The sequence below is a fragment of the Nicrophorus vespilloides genome, unplaced genomic scaffold (assembly GCF_001412225.1).
Source record: "Nicrophorus vespilloides isolate i.1.1-1 unplaced genomic scaffold, Nicve_v1.0, whole genome shotgun sequence".
NCBI classification, from domain to species: Eukaryota; Metazoa; Arthropoda; class Insecta; order Coleoptera; family Silphidae; genus Nicrophorus; species Nicrophorus vespilloides.
Window position 1 is genome coordinate 171967 of NW_017095604.1, and position 20726 is coordinate 192692.

The following is a 20726-nucleotide window of genomic DNA, read 5'->3' on the forward strand; positions in this document are numbered from 1 at the left end:
ACGGAAAAACGACGACTACGATACAAAATATTCCGCCGTATATGGTATGTTTGATGCACTCGAAACGCATTTCATAACCATAAAATACCAAGTGGAAACGTGTGTACTTTCGTTGAATGAATGAAAAGAAAGAAAGCAAAATTATCTTCAACTTTCGTTCACTTTTATTTAGTCTGCAAAAGAAATTTTAGTTTGTTTCTTTGAATAATTTGTAATTTAAGTAAGGAATTAAGTCAGGTGGATGAGTTTAGATGTCAGTGCCAAATAAAACTTTATTCACATAAAATCAAAATCTAAATATATATAAAAAGAAAACAATGTTGTTCATACAGTAAGTGTATGGATTAAAGGATAGTGTAGACATCTTAGAGGAGGAAGGCTTTAGCCAAAGCTAAGATAGGAGCACCTGTAGCAGGATTTGGGAAGTCTCCGCCGGAACCGGCGATGTCCAAATGGCTGTACGGAATGGGCTTCTCGTGGGTGGAACCGTGACCCTCGAGACCAGAAGACAACAGAAGGAACGCAGCAGGTCCTTGATGACCTCTCGGCGTTCTCGACGAAGGAGCGTTGTTGCACTGCATCACATCATCTCCTTCAGCCTTTCCCCTGTGGAAGGCCAAATCCTCCCTGCGGATCGTGGACACCTCGAAGGGATCTCCCAAGGCGTCACCGGCAGTCACCAATCTCTTGCTCGTTCCGGCTTTCTTCGCGGGACCGTTGTCCATCACTAGGAATTTACAACAATTAATTAGTATACAGAGCTGTGTTTGCGATATCGGTAATTCCTCGGAATGGGGACACATAGCGGATACATTCGATTGCATTGCGCGGAGGACGGAGGTCTCTCTTCTCTCTTTCTCTCTTTCATTCACCCAATCCTAACATATTTCGTTCTCTCTCGAACGCACACAAAATCTCAATACAACTACATCTTTTTTTTTTTTCGTTGTTGCTGTTTCTCTTCATCATTTATTTCTCAATTTACAGTTAACCAAACACGTATGAATTCGAAAAAGTAAAGAGCAGAGACTAAGAGATAGAGGATGGAAAAAGAAGGAGGACGTAAAAAAAAAATGCGACGTGTGGTGGAACAGAATCGTGCCGCTATTTCGGGTGCGTGTGTGAAATTTTTCCTTCTCTCTGGCTTTTGTGCAGAGAGAAAGGACACAGTAACGGACTCCGTGAAATTTACTACACACTCACGATTACGTACACAAATCAAAGTCTCGAAGCTGCAGACGCGACGGAATAACAATCGGGTTCACTCAAACTCGATGAAGAAAAGACAAGAATTAAGATCGAAACAATAAAAAAAGAAGGCATCAATTAACTTGATTCAAGCAAAAACTTCAATTTGATGTTGAAGTTAACAAAAAAGTTTTCTTTCTGTATTATTTCATAAGTTATTTTAAAACTAAGAAAATTTGAAAAATTTTCAAAAATAAAATTCTTAAACTTTTTTCCATTATTTCTCAACTTAATACTTAAAACTTTGAGCATCACTTTTAGACTATAATCAAATAAGTATACTTAAAGTTGTTACTAACTTTACAAGTTATTTTAAAACTAAGAAAATTTTCAAAAAAAATTCCTTAAACTTTTTCTCATAACTTCTCAACTTAATACTTATATAACTTTGAACATCTCTTTTAAACTATAATCAAATAAGTATACTTAAAGTTTTTCCATAACTTTTCAACTTAATACATAACTTTAAATATTATTTTTAGATTAGAATCAAATAAGTATACTTAAAGTTTATCCTAACTTCAAAAGTTATTTCAAAACTAAGAAAATTTGGAAAATTTTCATAAATGTTTCCTTAAACTTTTTTCATAACTTCTCAACATATGTAAGTTTGAATATCATTTACAGACCAGAATTAAATAAGTATACTTAAAGTTTTTCCTAACTTCACAAGTTATTTTAAAACTAAAAAAAATTTCAAAAAACTTTTCATAATTTTTTTTTCATTACTTCTCTACTTAATACTTAAAACTTTGAACATCACTTTTAGACTGGAATCAAATAAGTATACTTAAAGTTTTTCCTAACTTCACAAATTATTCCAAAACTAAGAAAATTTGGGAAATTTTCATAAATGTTTCCATAAACTTTTTTCCTAACTTCACAAATTATTTCAAAAGCAAAAAAATTGGAAAATTTTAATAAATGTTTCCTAAAACTTTTTTCATAACTTCTCAACATATGTATGTTTGAATATCATTTACAGACCAGAATTAAATAAGTATACTTAAAGTTTTTTCTAACTTCAAAAGTTATTTTAAAACTAAGAAAATTTTCACAAAACTTTCCTTAAACTTTTTCCCTTACTTCTCAACTTAATACTTAAAACTTTGAACATCACTTTTAGACTAGAATGAAATAAGTATACTTAAAGTTTTTTCTAACTTCACAAATTATTTCATAACTAAGGAAATTTGGTAAATTTTTATAAAAATTTCCTTAAACTTTTTCCTAACTTCATAAGTTATTTCAGATCAGAATTAAATAAGTGTACTTAAAGTTTTTCTCTAACTTCTCAAATTATTTCAAAACTACGAAAATTTTCACAAAACTTTCCTTAAACTTTTTTCCATTACTTCTCAACTTAATACTTATATAACTTTGAATATCATTTATACACTAAAAGCAAATAAGTATACTTAAAGTTTTTCCTAACTTCACAAATTACTCCAAAACTAAGAAAATTTGGTAAATTTTCATAAATGTTTCCTTAAACTTTTTTTCCATAATTTCTCAACTTAATACTTATATAACTTTGAACATTACTTATAGACTACAAAAAAATAAGTATACTTAACGATTTTCTTAACTTCAACATAAAAACTAAGAGAATTTCAATAAAAAAAAATAACTCTTAGATTTAATTTTTAAAATTTACAAAAAAAAAATTACTTCTCACATGAAATGTGAATAATTTACGTAAAAATACAAAAAAATTTTATAATTTCTATGTTTATAAAAATAACTTCAATTTTATAAATTGTGTCATTTTTCTTAAGATTGTTGTAAAAAAAAATTGATATATAAATTTGAAAATATTTCTCATTTCGGTCCTGCAAATTCATCATCACTGTCGGTTGTTCCACATTTCTTTCGTCTACAGTCCTCTGACTAATCAAAAGGAGTTTTTGGCTCCGCATCGAAGAACAGTTACGTGTGCGATTAAATATGAAAATTATATTGCAATTTGTCGGCGAATTCTGAACTGCAAATACGACAATAAAAAAAACAAAAAGAGAAAAAAGGTTTAAGAATGAAGAGAAGAACAGAACAGAGAGAAATACAGTTCTTCGTACCCGGACCCGGATGCTGCGACTTCTGCTCCACATTTTAATCAACCTCTTCTCTCCTTCTCGCATAATTCTCTTTACGTTACGTTGCATTCTCTATGCAGATTCGTTACACGTTTATGGCTTCAACACTCGATTCTTCATCAATTGAGTATGGAATTGCTGCCCATCTGACCCAAACGGAAATCCATAATTTGAAAATTATGCAACAAACGTTTCACCTTTTTTCTTGAAACGATTTTCACAACAGTTATTATTATTAATATTCATCTGTTCCAAATGCATTTTAAAGGGAAATTAGTCAAAAAGTTCAAAAGTTCAATCAATAAATTACAATAATCTTTTATCTATTTCTTAGTAAATTTCACTGTTAATTTGTATACATATCATGCATATATTTATCAAATTTTGCTTAATTTTTATTAACTTCCATATATTATTTTTTTTTCTGTTTTATTTCTTAATTAATTAATCAATTATTTAACTTTAAAACAAGTCAATTAGCAAAATAACTTGAATCACCCATCAAATCGACTAACTTTAATTAACTTTCGTTAACTTCTAAATATGAAGGTTTTTCTGTTCCATTTCTTAATAAATTTCATTGTTAATTAAACTTATCATAAGAAAATCAGTAAATTACTCGGATCTCCCATCATAATACTTAACTTTCATCAATTTTCAAATATCAAAATTTTTGTATGTTTCATTATTAATTAATCAATTCTATATCTTTGAAATCAAGCAACTTAGAAGAGTTTAACATTGCTTAACTTTCGTAAACTTACAAATATCAAAGTTTTTGTATGTTTAATTATTAATTAATCAATTTTATATCTTTGAAATCAAGTAAATTAGAAGAGTTTAGCATTGCTTACATTTCTTAAATAACAAAAACATAAAAATTCAGTAAGATTTTTGTGTGTTCTTTTCAAAATGATATGTATTAAAAAAATAATTATTAATAAAACTTTTCTTCTAAACTTTTAAAGATTAAATCTAACAATAAACGATTCGACCCATTCGTTATAAAAAAGGCTTCCTTTTTATAAATGATCGTTATAACGGTACCGTTTTATAACGTTAGTTTAAATAAATGTATAAAACTTTTCTTCGGTTTCTTTCCATGGTACAAAAAAAATGACTCAACTATATTTAGAATTAGTTTTTTTTTTCGTGCAAAACTGGATATAAATTATCATCACATTTCATTCATATAACCGTGATTAAAACATAACAAAATCTAGTTTTCAATTAACCAAAAATTGTAAAATTTCCAAATAAGTTTAGAACTTTTTTCTGACATAAAAATTTAAAACTTTTTTTCCAATTTCAGTTCAATTTTTAACCAAATAGTAAATTATGTATAATATTTCAAATTTTTCTTGAGATTTTCGTTAACATATTTCACATGTTTTATGTATATTTAATTAGAAATTCCATCTCATTAAAAATCGATACGTTTCATAACAGAATGTTCCAAATTAATTCACAAATTTGTAGATTTTTATCAATCATTAAGAGAAAAAAAAACAGGTTTTCAGTTCACCTTTTCAAAGATTTTCAAATTAGTTTCTTCAAGTTTCTCATAATATTATCCTTAAGCAAATTCCTTATAAACTTCTTAATTTGTCATCTAAATTATTAAGTAAATTGAATTTTTTTTATCAATTTGTGATATTTTGTAAATCGAAAATTTGAAATAATTTTTGTACAAATTTTCATGGTGAAGTTACGTAACTTTTTTGATGTTTTCTTTCTGAATTTCATAGCGATTTCCGTTTGTCGAAGCCATATAAATAAATTATAGGTCACAGTATACATTAATATAATTCGTCCGCAAATGAAATCGCTCGCACCTTGAGGTTTTCCAATTGAAATTCTCATTAATACCAGCCTAGTTATTTCCGTTCGATTTGTCTCTTTTTTCCATCGCGATTGCTCCGCTTCTTATTGCAGCCTTCTTTTATTTCGTTTCATCTTGTTTCTTTTGTTTTCTTTTCACGAGATGCATTATGCAACGACAATTATGTAAGTGGTCGTGTTATATTTATATAGTTTTTTTTTCGTTACGTTATGTTACGTTACCCACCTATGGAATATCCTTCTCCGACTGCTAAATGTGCGTGGCCGGTGAGCGTGGCTACAGTAAACAGATGTGGGTTAACAGCAGACAAGGCGAGCTCCTTCATCTGAAAATCAAAGAACGCAAAACAAAAATTAAAGGAAGAAGAAGCGAGAATTTGTTACGTAAAAAGCGTTAGATCATAGGCAACCCATTGCACAAAATCCTTGTCGTCAGGCAACCAAAGTTACACGTGTCCTTAAGACTTACGTAACGAGGATTGCACTGCGGTCGGTATTCAATTATCCGAGCTCGATTTTATTGCCTCTAATGATAGGTTTCGCGTGAATGGGTTATGCAATTGGAATGCGTTCGCTTACTCTGCAGAGGACGTCGGCCATGACCATGCGACCTTCGGCGTCAGTGTTTCCAACCCTAACCAGAGCTCCGGATCTGGCTTTGATCAGCTCGTCGGCGACGTAGCAGTTCGAACCGACGCTGTTCCTGACCATGCTCAAACCGGAAACGATCTTCACGTTCTTCGGCTTCAGAAGATCGACGACCTTCATGAAGCCGGCGACGGCGGCGGCGCCGCACTTGTCCCTGGACATACCGGCCATAATACCTCCGGCTGAAACAAAAGAACATCAATTTTTATTCGAGAAGGCTATGTGAACAAATAATTGCAGTTCTTGCATCAGTTTGCTACAAAAAAAACTGTCAATATATGCATTTAATTCGAAGATAACATGAAGTATTAATCTATGATACTCGCTATGCAACCTTCACAAGCTACGCAATACTTGAAAAGTAAGGAACTACACAAGTTATTTGACAAGTGACTATGAACAAATAATTGCAGTTCTTGCATCAGTTTGCTAACAAGGACTGTCATTGTATGCATTTAGTTCGAAGATAATCTTTGATACTCGCCATGCAACCTTCACAAGCTAAGAAATACTTGAAAAGCAAAGAACTGGACCAGTTACTTGACAAATGACTATAAACAAATAATTGCAAGTACTTGCATTACTTTGCATTTAGTTCAAAGATAAATCGATAACATTTGAAGCAATAATCTTTGATACTCGCCATGCAACATTCACAAGCCAGTATTGCGTAAGTAAGTAAAGTAAGTAAAGAACTACACAAGTTACTTGACAATGAACAAATAATTGCAATACTTGCATCACCTTGTATTTAGTACAAGGAAAAATCTATAACATTTGAAGCAATAATCTTTGATACTCGCCATGCAACCTTCACAAGTTACGCAATACCTGAAAAGTAAGGAACTACACAAGTTACTTCACAAGTGACTATGAACAAATAATTGCAGTTCTTGCATCAGTTTGCTACCAAGGACTGTCATTGTATGTATTTAGTTCGAAGATAATCTTTGATATTCGCCATGCAACTTTCACAAGCTACGCAATACTTGAAAAGTAAAGAACTACACAAGTTACTTGACAATGAACAAATAATTGCAATACTTGCATCTTTTCCCATATAGTTTAAAGATAAATTGATAACATTTGAAACAATAATTTTTGGTACTCGCCATGCAACATTCATAAGCAAGTATTGCGTAAGTAAGTAAAGAACTACACAAGTTACTTGACAATGAACAAATAATTGCAATACTTGCATCATTTTCCATATAGTTCAAAGATAAATCGATAACATTTGAACCAATAATCTTTGATACTCGCCATGCAACCTTCACAAGCTACGCAATACTTGTAAAGTAAAGAACTACACAAGTGATTTGACTATGAACAAATAATTGCAATACTTGCATCACTTTGCATTTAGTACAAGGAAAATCTATAACATTTGAAGCAATAATCTTTGATACTCGCCATGCAACATTCACAAGCCAGTATTGCGTAAGTAAGTAAAGAACTACACAAGTTACTTGACAATGAACAAATAATTGCAATACTTGCATCATTTTGCATTTAGTTCAAAGATAACTCGATAACATTTGAAGCAATAATCTTTGATATTCGCCATGCAACCTTCACAAGCTACCTAATACTTGAAAAGTAAAGAATTACATAAGTTAATTGTCTATGAACAAATAATTGCGGTTCTTGCATCACTTTGCATTTAGTTCAAAGATACATCGATAACATTTGAAGAATTAATCTATGATACTCGCTAAGCAACCTTCACAAGCTACGCAATACTTGAAAAGTAAAGAACTATACAAGTTACTTGACTATGAACAAATAATTGCGGTTCTTGCATCACTTTGCATTTAGTTCAAAGATACATCGATAACATTTTAAGCAAATCTTTGATACTAGCCATGCAACGTTCACAAGCTACGCAATACTTGAAAAGTAAAGAACTACACAAGTTACTTGACTATGAACAAATAATTGCAGTTCTTGCATCAGTTGGCTACCAAAGACTATCATTATATGCATTTAGTTCGAAGATAACTTTTGAAGCAATAATCTTAAAACACTCAAAGTGTAAATAACTACACAAGTTACTTGACAAGTATTTACTTGTCAAACACCAAGTAATAAGGAAATTGTCTTAAAAAAATGTACCTTTGATGTCAGCGCCACCGGTGTCGTATGTGACTCCCTTTCCTACGAGCATCACCGTCTCCTTGACCTCACCACTAGGAACGTACTCCATGAAGATGATCCTTCCCCTGTGTCTTTGGACCACGCTCGCAGCCCTGTTCACGGCCTCGAAGAGAGGATAGTTTTCAGCAAATTCCTTCTCATCTTCGATGACCTTCAAGCTGATGGAACTCTCTTTGAAGGCTTCCTCCAGGTACTGCTGCACCTTCGGAGGAGCCATCCTCTCCGGATCGGCATCACCGATATCGCGAGCAACGCGACGTCCAGCCTCCAAGGCTTTAGCCAATTCAATGAGTTTGCTGCCTTTAGTAGCATCGGCATGAACTACACCCAACTGCTCGATTTTAGGTAAATTCTCTGGCTTCAACTCTCTGATTTGGATCGGCTAAAACAACAACAAAAATATCCATATAAAATACAATTACACTAATTAACTACAAAATCATAAACTAACGGAATTGATTGTAAGATTTAATGAACATTTTCTAATTACAAACGTGATTTGGATAAAAAAAAATGTTATAATTTCATAAGAAAATTTTTACTTTGGAATATGCATCGCATTTAAAATAAATGTTGAATCATTCGTTCCAAAGGTTACAGCAATATAGAAATGACAACATGCAGACTGTATGACTAATAGACTAGATGTGTTTTTTCTAATGGAATGTAATTTAAAAATCGTTTACTTTTCACACCGACTTTTCATTTATCGCGCATTAAAAATTGGATTCATTATTTAATTACAATTTATGTGACGAATTCTTGCTCAATTTGTATTGTCTAAAAAGTGCTTAGTTAATAAATTAAATAGTGAACAAATTAATAGCGTTTTTTTGTAGTAAAAATGACTTAAATGTACGTAGTTTCCACTGTTATGAAATATCGATTTTACGAACATTTTCTTTGATTAATTTCTATTCAAAAAAGAAAATCTATAAATAATTATATTCCTAGTTTTAACTTATTTTTCAGAAAATTCACTGACAGAAATTAAGAAATATAAAGATGTACAAATTCTTGATTTTATGAACATTTTTGTTGTCTAATTTGTATAAAAATTGATATATCTATGAAAAATTATATATTTTTTGAAATTAAACTATTTTCATAGAAATTCCACAGAATTATACTAAGAAATGTACAGAAGACTACTAAATAGTTTTCAATTTACAAATTCCCGATTTTATCAATAATTTCTATATCTAGTTTGTACAAAAAATGCTAAATCTATGAAGTAATTTCTCTTTGAAATTAAACTATTTTCATAGAAATTCCACAGAATTATAGGAAGAAATATAGAGAATACTACTAAATAGTTTTCAATATATAAATTCCTGATTTTATTAATAATTTCTTTATCTAATTTGTACAAAAATCGCTAAATCTATGAAGAATTACATTAATTTGAAATTAAAGTATTTTTATAGAAAATTCACTCAGTAAAGTTTGAAAACTTTCAATGTACAAACATTTTCTTCATCTTTAATTTGTGTATGTGTAACTTTTAAACAATTAAACTAGTTTTCAAGAAAATCCACAGAAATATACATTAAAACTTCAAAAAAAAAAGTAAAAATTAGTGTATACATTTCTCAAAATTTACATCAAATATTGTTTTTAATGAGATAATAAATTAATGATGAAACTGGAATATGAATTAATTCAGGAAAAATACGTTAATTTCCCAAAAGTATGTCAACTTCAGAACAATATTCTCAGCGTTATGCTTATTGAACGTCTTTGGAAAGTAACTTTCTTTGTACGCAAATAATTACAGTGTGTATTCATTCTCATGTAAAACGTAACTAAATCCTTTCACAAGCTTTCAAAGGAAGTAATACTGACAAATCCAGTAAGAAATTATGAAAAAAAAGTATTAAAATTTGAATATTTGAATTAAATTACTAAAACTTTACAATATAGATAAAAAACGTATTGTTTTACGTAACAACAACAAAAACACTTGAAATAACAATGATTATCGTACGTGATTTTGATTTCTATAGATTGTATTGAAATCTTCTGGTTTTTAGATAAATTTGTGAAAAAAATGCGAGATTTTTGATAGTTGGAGAATTAGATAAGATACAGTAATGATTCGGATTCGAATGTCGAAACGTTACGCAACGTAAAATCATAATTACGTAACGCATAAATAAAATGCAACGGTATTAAAATAAAATAAAATTTTAATTTTATTACTTGAAGCGTGAAAAATGAACGAAACCGAAGATTTGAATAAAAATGCAGTTAACACGTGCGACATTGAGGATCTTCAGATATTCGGAATCACGCGGATTTGAAGACAACAACAAAAAAAGAAGAAACGAACGAAATAGAAATGAAACAAACACAAAAGAATAGAAGAAATCTATGCGAACGAGACTGCGTTTTATTTTTGGCATCAAGGCTGCATTGATCATGGAATAATAATAAAGTGAGCGAAGCAATGCGATCCTAATAAAAAGCGAATGAATAGCAGCATTTGAATGCACTTCCGTCTCGAGAAGCAATTAATTTGAAGGAAAATTGTGTTCGCAAGGAGAGTAGTGACGCGCAGGTTTCAATGTCTTTTCATGTTGAGAAGAATGGATTTGATGCGGTGAAAAATGTAATAGTCTGGTCGTTGGTTCTTATCAAAACGGTGATAAGGTTTTTATCGGCATGCGACGAATGTAGTTGGCGTTGTGGCGTGATTGTTATGCGCTGATGGAAATTGTGAATTACGAATGAAATTAAACCGTTTCAAACAAACCATTGTCTTTTAAAGTTCATTCAGTTTCCATGGAAATCCAAGGAGATTACATTTCATTTTGTTAAATCGACTATTATAATCAGTATTAGCTTTAGTTTTTAAGTAAAGAATGCATTTCCAAGGTCATTTATCAACATTATTATTTCTATCTAAATTTAGTAACAAATATTTGGATTTACGAATAACAGAAACTACAAATATAAAATCAAGTTGTTTCAAACAAACAATTATCTTCTAATTGAGTTTCCATGGAAATTCAAGGAGATTAAATATCCGTTGTTAAATCTAATTTATCGACAATTATTAATCAGCATTAGCTTTAGTTTTTAAGTAAAGAATGCATTTCCAAGGTTATTAATGAACATTATTGTTCCTATCTAAATTTAGTAACAAATATTAACTATAACTATTTTCATTGAAAATTTACTGAAATATACTAATAAATATACTAAAAAGTTTTCAATTTACAAATTCTTGACTTAACGAATAATTTCTTTGTTAAATGATGGAAAATGTGAATTACGAATAACAGAAACAAAAAAACATAAAATCAAGTCGTTTCAAAGAAATCTAAGGAGATTACATTTTCTTTGTTAGATTTACTTTGTTGGCAATTATAGACAGTATTAGCTTTAGTTTTTAAGTAAAGAATGCATTTCCAAGATCATTAATGAACATTATTGTTTCTATCTAAATTTAGTAACAAATATTTGGTTTATATCTACAATTTAATAGAAAAATACAAGAAAATTTCAGTAATTTTCAGTAATTAATCTTCTATTAAATTTGCTGCAGTTTTAACACATTTCTTTTTTGATTAATTTCTTTAAGAAAATTGATAAATCTATAGAGAATTATATTCCTTTAAGTTTTAACTAATTTTTCAGAAAATCCACACAGAAAAATTAAGAAATATAAAGAATTCTACTAAGATATTTTCAATGTTCGAAAAACCGTGAAATCGATGAAGAATTATATATTTTTTTTAATTAAACTATTTTCATTGAAAATTTACTGAAATATACTAATAAATATACAGAATAGTACTAAATAGTTTTCAATTTACGAATTCTTGACTTAACGAATAATTTATTTGTTAAATGATGTAAAATGTGAATTACGAATAACAGAGACAAAAAATATAAAATCAAGTCGTTCCAAAAAACAATTGTCATTGAGTTTCCATGGAAATCTAAAGAGATTACATTTCCTTTGTTAGATTTACTTTGTTGGCAATTATAGACAGTATTAGCTTTAGTTTTTAAGTAAAGAATGCATTTCCAAGGTCATTAATCAACATTATTGTTTCTATCTAAATTCAGTAACAAATATTTGATTTATATCTACAATTTAATAGAGAAATACAAGAAAATTTCAGTAATTTTCATTAATTAATCTTCTATTAAATTTAGTGCAGTTTTACACATTTCTTTTTTGATTAATTTCTTTAAAAAAATGATAAATCTATAAAGAATTATAAAATATAAAATTAAGAAATATAAAGAATTCTACTAAGATATTTTCAATGTTCGAAAAATTTCCAAGGTAATTTATTAACATTATAGAAATTTAATATAGAAATGCAAGAAAATTTCAGTAGTTTTAATTAATTACTTAATTTTAATTAAATTGACCTTAAATCTAATTAATACATAATTTAATTAATCTTTAATTTAAAATTATAGCATGAAATTTTAGTGAAATATGCATGTTCAAGGTTAAAATATAATTATTATAAATAGAATAATTACTCATAAATTTCAGTGTAAGAAAATTTTGCAATATGCACGGCCAAGGTCATTGAAACAGAATTCCGTTAAACTAAAAATAAGTTTGTAAACAACTTATAAATATACAATAAAAATGATAATCATCATTCAGAAACAACTTTCTTTGTGAAATGGTCGTAAAATGAGACTCCTTACGTCATTCCATGATGCATGATGCAATAAAACATTAAAAAATAAAATTGTTGCCATTTTTTATCAAATTTTAACTATTTTCTTTAGAATTCATCAATATTCGATTCTAGAAAATCAATACATTTCTTCCCAAATATTATCCTTGCTTAACTATTTTTTTGTTTAAGATCTAATACCCGATTTCCATTAATACACGTGATAATCGTTATAATCAGAATTAAGTACGTGATTGATAAAACTAATGATAAAATCAAGCAATAATCTTTGATAAATAAAACAATCTTTTACAAAAAAAAAACTAGAAATTTTGATAGGAAATCAATTACTTATTTGCGTATTACAAAAATTAAATTGTTATTTGTGTGATTATGAAATTTCATATTACATTTTCAATGATGCAATATTTATTAGATAACGTTAATCCTCGAAACTGTAAATAATTGTTAATCATGTTGCAATTCATTCCACGAACGACAACATTGTAAATTATTCAATACTTTATTAGCACTTATCTCGCACAAACAAGCTTAAATCAATGATTAACGCTCGAATTCACAAACAAACAAAAACAGTTTGCATTCGTTCCCACAAAAAAAATAGAAATAATTTTGCAAAACTTTGTAAAACATTAAATATATAAATGTTATGAAAAGTTAATTAAATTAATTATGTAATCATTTTATATTGTTGTACGTGATTCTCGTTTCTGTTTTCAAGTATTTATAGGAATGTGTATACTTTTTTTTTAACTAAATTACGTTATCATGTTTGAACGAAACCCATGATGTTGCATAAGAAATAGGACACTTGATGATAATAATAGATTTACACGTAAGCAGAATGGAATTTTCTATGAAAACGAATAGATATGACAAAAGTTTATCAGTTTGTTATTCACATAAATTATACATAAAGTAAAATGCAAATATTTTACTTAATTAAATTAATAATTAATTAATTTTTAATATAAATTTGTAAATTATATAAATTACATTTAATAGTATGTTTTTTTTACAAAGAAAACATGAAAATTTGTTTTTAATTTTGTATTTATCATCAATCTTAAAATAGATTTTAATATGTTTAAGTATTTGTATCAATATTGAATTTATTTAATCCGTATTTTGAATGAAATGAACTTTTAAAGTCCAGAGCCATACATTTTTATATGTTTATTTAAATCTATTTATATCATTTTCTTGTTTAATTTACAATTAATTTGTCATGTTGATGATGATGCAATATTGTGTAAACTTTTTTTTATATAATTTGTTTAATTTTTTAATTAATGAACTGTAAATAATTAGCAGATAATAATATTTTTAATTATTTTTTTTTGGTATGCTTAATTATTAAGTTATCAAGTGAAAAAAAAAGTTGATTATTGTTAAATTTGTAAATTTTAACAAATTGTTTCTAATTTTTGAAATATTTATGATTGAAAATCAATTATCATGATTTTCGTTTCATTTATAGTAAATAAATTATCAAGTGATGTATTTGTACGTTCATCATTTATTTCATAATGACGTTAAAATGACAGCTGTTTTATATATTAAACTTTACTTTAAAAAAAAATCTGGTAAATGTATACATTCACTAAATTAAATATCTGTAAGTGAAATATTTCTGTATGAAACTGTAGTTATTTTTTTGAAAGGAAACAAATTGAAGTTATAGAAATGATTAAATTTAATAAGTGATGTAATAACCAATAACAGTGGACATCATTTGTTTCTGGTAATAAATGACGTTTTAATGACAGTAGTTTTGATAAACAGCTGTTTGAAATAACAAAGTTTAATATTTAAATTTACTGGTAAAGGTGTACATTATCTATCATTTTTATTCTGCTTTTTGTTAGTCAATTTTAAAAGTATACAAATTGAAGTTATAGAAATGATTAAATTTAATAAGTGATGTAGTAACCAAATAAGTGATGTAATAACCAATTTGTTTTTGGTAATAAATAACGTTTTAATGACAGTAGTTTTGACAAACAGCTGTTTGAAATAACAAAGTTTAATATTTAAATTTACTGGTAAATGTGTACATTATCTATCATTTTTATTCTGCTGTTTGTTAGTCAATGTTAAAAGTATACAAATTGAAGTTATAAAAATAATTAAATTTAGTAAGTGATGTAGTAACCAATAAAAGTGGACATCATTTGTTTTTGGTAATAAATGACGTTTTAATGACAATAGTTTTGATAAACAGCTGTTTGAAATAACGAAGTTTAATATTTAAATTTAGTGGTAAATGTGTACATTTTCTATCATTTTTATTCTGCCTTTTGTTAGTCAATGTTAAAAGCATACAAATTGAAGTTATAGAAATGATTAATTTTAATAAGTGATGTAATAACCAATAAAAATGGACATCATTTGTTTTCGTAATAAATGACGTTTTTACTGCCATTAGTTTTGACAATCAGCTGTTTCATATAAAGAATTTAATTTTTTAAATTTACTGGTAAATGTATACATTTTCAATCATTTTTATGGTCCTTCTTGTTAGTCAATGTTAAAAGTATACAAATTGAAGTTAAATACTTGTTAAAGTGATGTGGTAGCAAGTGTATTTTGGGAATGACAACAGTTGAGAATCAGCTGTTTGGTATATCGATCCTTCCGCGAAAGTCACGTGACCGTAGGGCAGGTAATAAAAAAAAGACAAAATTGTGCGTCGGAATGCTTTGAAGCCCTTTTGCGAAGGGAGAAGACCGCTCGATAATTGAGAAAGTGAAAGGACTCACCACGTGCAGGGCTTCGAGCGCCCCCAAGAGCGTGACCAATTCAGCATCCTCGTAGTCCGGATGCCCTTGGAGATGGATCAAAGGTTTCTTGACTCCAGCCTTCAAAGCCCTCTTGACACCCTTGTAAGCAGCATCGCGGAAGCTACGAACATCATCGTAGTCCGGATCCAAAGGTCCGGCAGAGGACAGAACGATCCTTCCAGCAGGAAGATCGGAGCTAAGAATGGCCACCTCCGAAGCTAAACTGGGATCGCGTTTCAAGGCTCCAGCTAAAGCGGACTGCAACTTGGAGTGGTGCTCCTTCTGCTGCGGCCAATGAATATGAACTATAGCATCGTACCCAGTCGCAGCCAAATCCTTCTCCTGCTTGATCTCAAAACTGAAACTGTTGACAGGAAAATTTTATGAAACAAACTCAAATAAAGTATGAAAATACTTTTAATCTTACCTCTTGCAATCGCCCATGGTGATGGCGATCCGGTATCCTCCGCTCTACTGAATTATATATCACCACGATCCGTTCAGCGACGAGCAGTAGTGCTCTCCTATCTCCGCGGTTCTGGTGGGAGTTTTGTTTACTGTTTTGTTTAAAGGTCGCCGTTGACAACGAAAACAAAACGCGTTGAGGATGTTGCGATGCATCAAAACATATGGATTTTTTAATGTTGTTTTTGTTTCGCTCAGCTGTTCGCTCCGTCAAAACAACGATCGCATTCAAATTTATGCGGATCGGAGAAGGAAGGACGACTCTGCACACACTGAATAGATGTGAAAGAACGAACGCGCAGAGAGCCGCTTCGCTCTTCGTTCGGAATTTCCATTCGGGACAGATGTCAGCACCTGCCAGACGTTGCCGTTTCCTGTACACTCATCGCACACTTCGCAAACGGAATATTAATAGAATTCATAAAACGATTTGCGCTACAAACATTCAAATAAACTAGGTCTCAATTAAACTGTTTCATCAATTTCAATCATTATACAATATTTGTCATAAGGTGTCTACACACTGTCCATAATCTAGTAATTTTGTATTCTGTAATTTGCTATACTTGACTTATAAAATAATTTTGTACATTTATTCTATATCATTATCATCTTTTACAAATATTAGTCAAAAAAAGGTGCGTACGCACTGTAATGAATCTTTTACTCAACTTATTTATGTTAGTACATTGTTTAAATATTGTTTTTAATAAAAAAAAGTTTGTATATTTGATAAAAATCGTATTCCAACGTTAATATTTATCATAAAGGTGCCTACTCACTGTTACTCCACTGATGCAATTTGGAATACGTAACAAGTTTGATATTGTTGCTAATAATCGTGTTTTGTATATTTGTTGTAAATCTTAATCAAATAATAATACTTGTTATAAAGGTGTCTACTCACTGTACTGTATTTGTTACCCCAATAATGTAAGTTAGTACACGTAACAAGTTTGATATTGTTGTTAATAATCGTTTTTTGCATATTTGATGTAAATCTTAATCCAATAATAATACTTGTTATAAAGGTGCCTACTGACAGTGCTGTATCTGTTACTCCACTGATGGGATTTGGAATATGTAACAAGTTTGATATTGTTGCTAATAATCATTTTTTGTATATTTGTTGTAAATCTTAATCCAATGATAATACTTGTTATAAAGGTGCCTACTCACTGTACTGTATTTGTTACCCCACTAATGTAAGTTGGTACACGTAACAATTTTCATATTGTTGATAATAATCGTTTTTGCATATTTGATGTAAATCTTAATGAAATGATAACATTTGTTATAAAGGTGCCTACTCACTGTGCTGTATCTGTTACTCCACTGATGGGATTTGGAATATGTAACAAGTTTGATATTGTTGCTAATAATCATTTTTTGTATATTTGTTGTAAATCTTAATCCAATGATAATACTTATTATAAAGGTACCTACTCACTGTACTGTATTTGTTACCCCACTAATGTAAGTTAGTACACGTAACAAGTTTGATATTATTGCTAATAATCATGTTTTGTATATTTGTTGTAAATCTTAATCAAATACTTGTTATAAATGTGCCTACTCACAGTACTGTATTTGTTACCTCACTAATGTAAGTTAGTACACGTAACAAATTTGACATTGTTGCTAATAATCGTATTTTGTATATTTGTTGTAAATCTTAATCCAATGATAATACTTATTATAAAGGTACCTACTCACTGTACTGTATTTGTTACCCCACTAATGTAAGTTAGTACACGTAACAAGTTTGACATTATTGCTAATAATCGTTTTTTGTATATTTGTTGTAAATCTTAATCAACTGATTATACTTGTTACAAAGCTGCCTACTCACTGTACTGTATTTGTTACCCCACTAATGTAAGTTAGTACACGTAACAAGTTTGATATTGTTGCTAATAATCGTTTTTTGTATATTTGTTGTAAATATTAATCCAATGATAATAGTTATAAAGGTGCCTACTCACTGTACTGTATTTGTTAGCCGACTAATGTAAGTTAGTACACGTAACAATCTTAATCAAATGACAACATTTGTTATAAAGGTGCCTACTCACTGTATTGCATCTGCTACTTCAGCCATTTATGTTAGTATTATTAAAATAAATATATTACTGTGTCTGCTAATTCAGACATGTAAATCATTATGTAACGACAATACTTGTTATAAAGGTGTATACGCACTATTCTGCATCTGCTACTCCAGCCATTTAGTAAAATAAAGTTAGTATTTTCCCTGTGTTTAATAATTCACTCATGTAAAAACATATTGTTATAAAGCTGTCTACGCACTTTGCCAAATTTATTCCTTCAGTTGTTTCAGTATACATAACAATTTTCATATTGTTTATAATGAGAAAAGTACGTCAAATATACACAATATGGTTTTTCATATATTTGCCGTAACTGTCACATAACTTGACAGTGTGTACCCACCTTTATGTTATTTACTTTATAAATATTTACATTTTTAAGTTGCTTAAAACCACGTCAAAATTAATCGACTCAATTACTTGTCCAAGTTGTCACATCTTGACTATATTTAAAATATTACTAAATTCTTTAAAAATTAATAATTTACACACTTTTACAGCAAACTTTTACTAGAATTCGAATATCCGCAAAACATGTTAAATTATTATAAATTTGTTATTTATAAACTTTAAAAATTAATGTTATTTAAAGATAAAATGAGGAATTTACAAAACAAGTTCGAAGAAAAACGATTAAAATTACGTAAACAATAAATGAAAATGTAAATATTTGTTACCACAAGTATCAAAGATCGTCTCGTCTAAATAATATTTGATAACACGTTTTTTTTCTTTGTTAATTTTAACGAACAAATAATATTGTTTATTTAAAATGGTTCAATTATATGTGGAAAAATAAGTCTTGTTATGTAGACACGAGATTGATAAACGAGGTGACGTTGAACTTGGACGGATGTAGGAAGATCTAAGTAGTTAGTAAACCTACGATTATGTAATGAATTTGTAAAATTAGCGGCAATAAAGGATGTAGTTTATCTTTTCTTTTAATTTACGTTCTGAAGAAAACCAAACGTTTTACTGTAATTATTAGCAGTTAAAACTAGTTGAAATGATTACTAAGCTCTCAACGCACTAACTAGTTTTACACCAGTTCTAATCAGTTCATAAGGGTGCATTTTTTTATTATTCCATATAAAAAATTAAAGTACAAAATCCATCAATTTATTTCTTTTAAGTAATGCAAATATTTTATTAATAATATAAAAAATTAATATTTATTGATAAAAAAAGGTTTTTCTTCAGATTTATCCTAACTGTTTGAGTGATGCAACCAGAATGATAGGAAATCGTCTAGTATTTCGTCTACCGAACATTAGATGGCACCAAAAAATCATTACGTAAAAATCAATAAGACAAAATTTCAATTTAAGGCCATATCTCAGTTAATAATTGAAATTACGTAATAATAATTGTATCAAAATTTTCACAATAAAACACTTCTTCTGATGTTATCATGAAATATTTTCAAATATTTATAGGTAGTATAAAAAAATATAAAATGATTTGTGAAAAATTTAAAAAAACATTGGAAAAATTTAAAAATCTTTATATCTTGATCACTAAATATCATTAAGTAATAGGAGTTATATCAAAAGATGCACAATAAAAGACACATTTTTATGTAAACATAAAATATGTTAAAAGCTATATACTTTTGAGATAATTTGGAAAATCTATTTTTTTTTTTTTAAAAAATCGTGTTTTCAACAATTCTTTAAGAATCATTTAATGAAATAATGATTATTATTACAATATATTTTTTCATAATAATAATACATGGGAATATACAATAATTTAAAAATAATTGAGAAAAAATCATTCAAAAATTGATTATAAATTATTAAAAAAATCTTCATATTTAAGTATTTGCAAAATTATGAAACTTTTGTCACAATTGTTTAAATTTTTTGCGTATTTGAGATCAATTTAGCAATTCTGCAACTAAACTATACTTACTATTTAAAATATTAACAGAAACACAAATATTAAAATTTTTTGTTCATTTTTATTCAATACATTAATATAACTTTTTGCGTTTGATAATTTATTGAAAAATATTGAAATACTTGTAAAATTATGAAACTTTTATCACAATTCATTCTATTCTGTAACTAAACCATAGTTATAATTTAAAATGTTAATAAAAACGCAAATATTTCAATATTTTTTAAGTTTTTGTGTTAATTTTTGAATTGAATAAAAATTTATTTAAATATTGTACTTTTTTTGTTATAATTTAATGAAAATTATTTATAATTAGATTACTTATAACAATATTTGAATAAATGTACAGTAAATTAACAATATTTATAAATTTTTATTAAATTATTATCTTCATTTTTAAGTGTTCAATTTTATTGAGACAGTCAACTGGTTAAACTTTAATAACTTTCTTATTACATGATCGAAATCTATGTATTTAGAATCAAACGAAAGCTGAAACATCTTTCTTTAGATGAAAAGTAAAATTTCTTAAGACACGCTCAATTTCAATGACTTTTGATGTTGAATTAATGGTATTATTAGATGCACAAAGTCATTTGTATTAAAAGAAAAAAGCAAGTGTTAATTAATAAGTCGATATAAATTGTTGAATTTAATGTCATGAGTAAATAGAATGGAATAATGTAGTAGGCAGTGTTTTTTTGGTAAGAAAACAATAGTTTATATTATATTTTCGATAGAAAAAAAAGCATTTATTTAAATAATTTAACAAGTGAAAATAAATAATGTCTTGTGATTGGG

At 28.4% G+C, this 20726-nt stretch overlaps 1 protein-coding gene across 1 annotated transcript; it reads right to left on the minus strand.

Moving 5' to 3' along the window:
• Positions 1-254: 254 nt before the first annotated feature.
• On the minus strand, positions 255-16209 carry LOC108558283 (putative aminopeptidase W07G4.4). The gene is made up of 6 exons (XM_017915153.1): positions 15872-16209; positions 15424-15808; positions 7947-8370; positions 5763-6013; positions 5410-5509; positions 255-727 (listed from the first exon to the last, which is right to left on the minus strand). The coding sequence occupies exons 1-6, from the start codon at positions 15886-15888 to the stop codon at positions 366-368; spliced, it is 1539 nt and encodes a 512-aa protein (XP_017770642.1). The 5' UTR covers positions 15889-16209; the 3' UTR covers positions 255-365.
• Positions 16210-20726: the final 4517 nt, after the last annotated feature.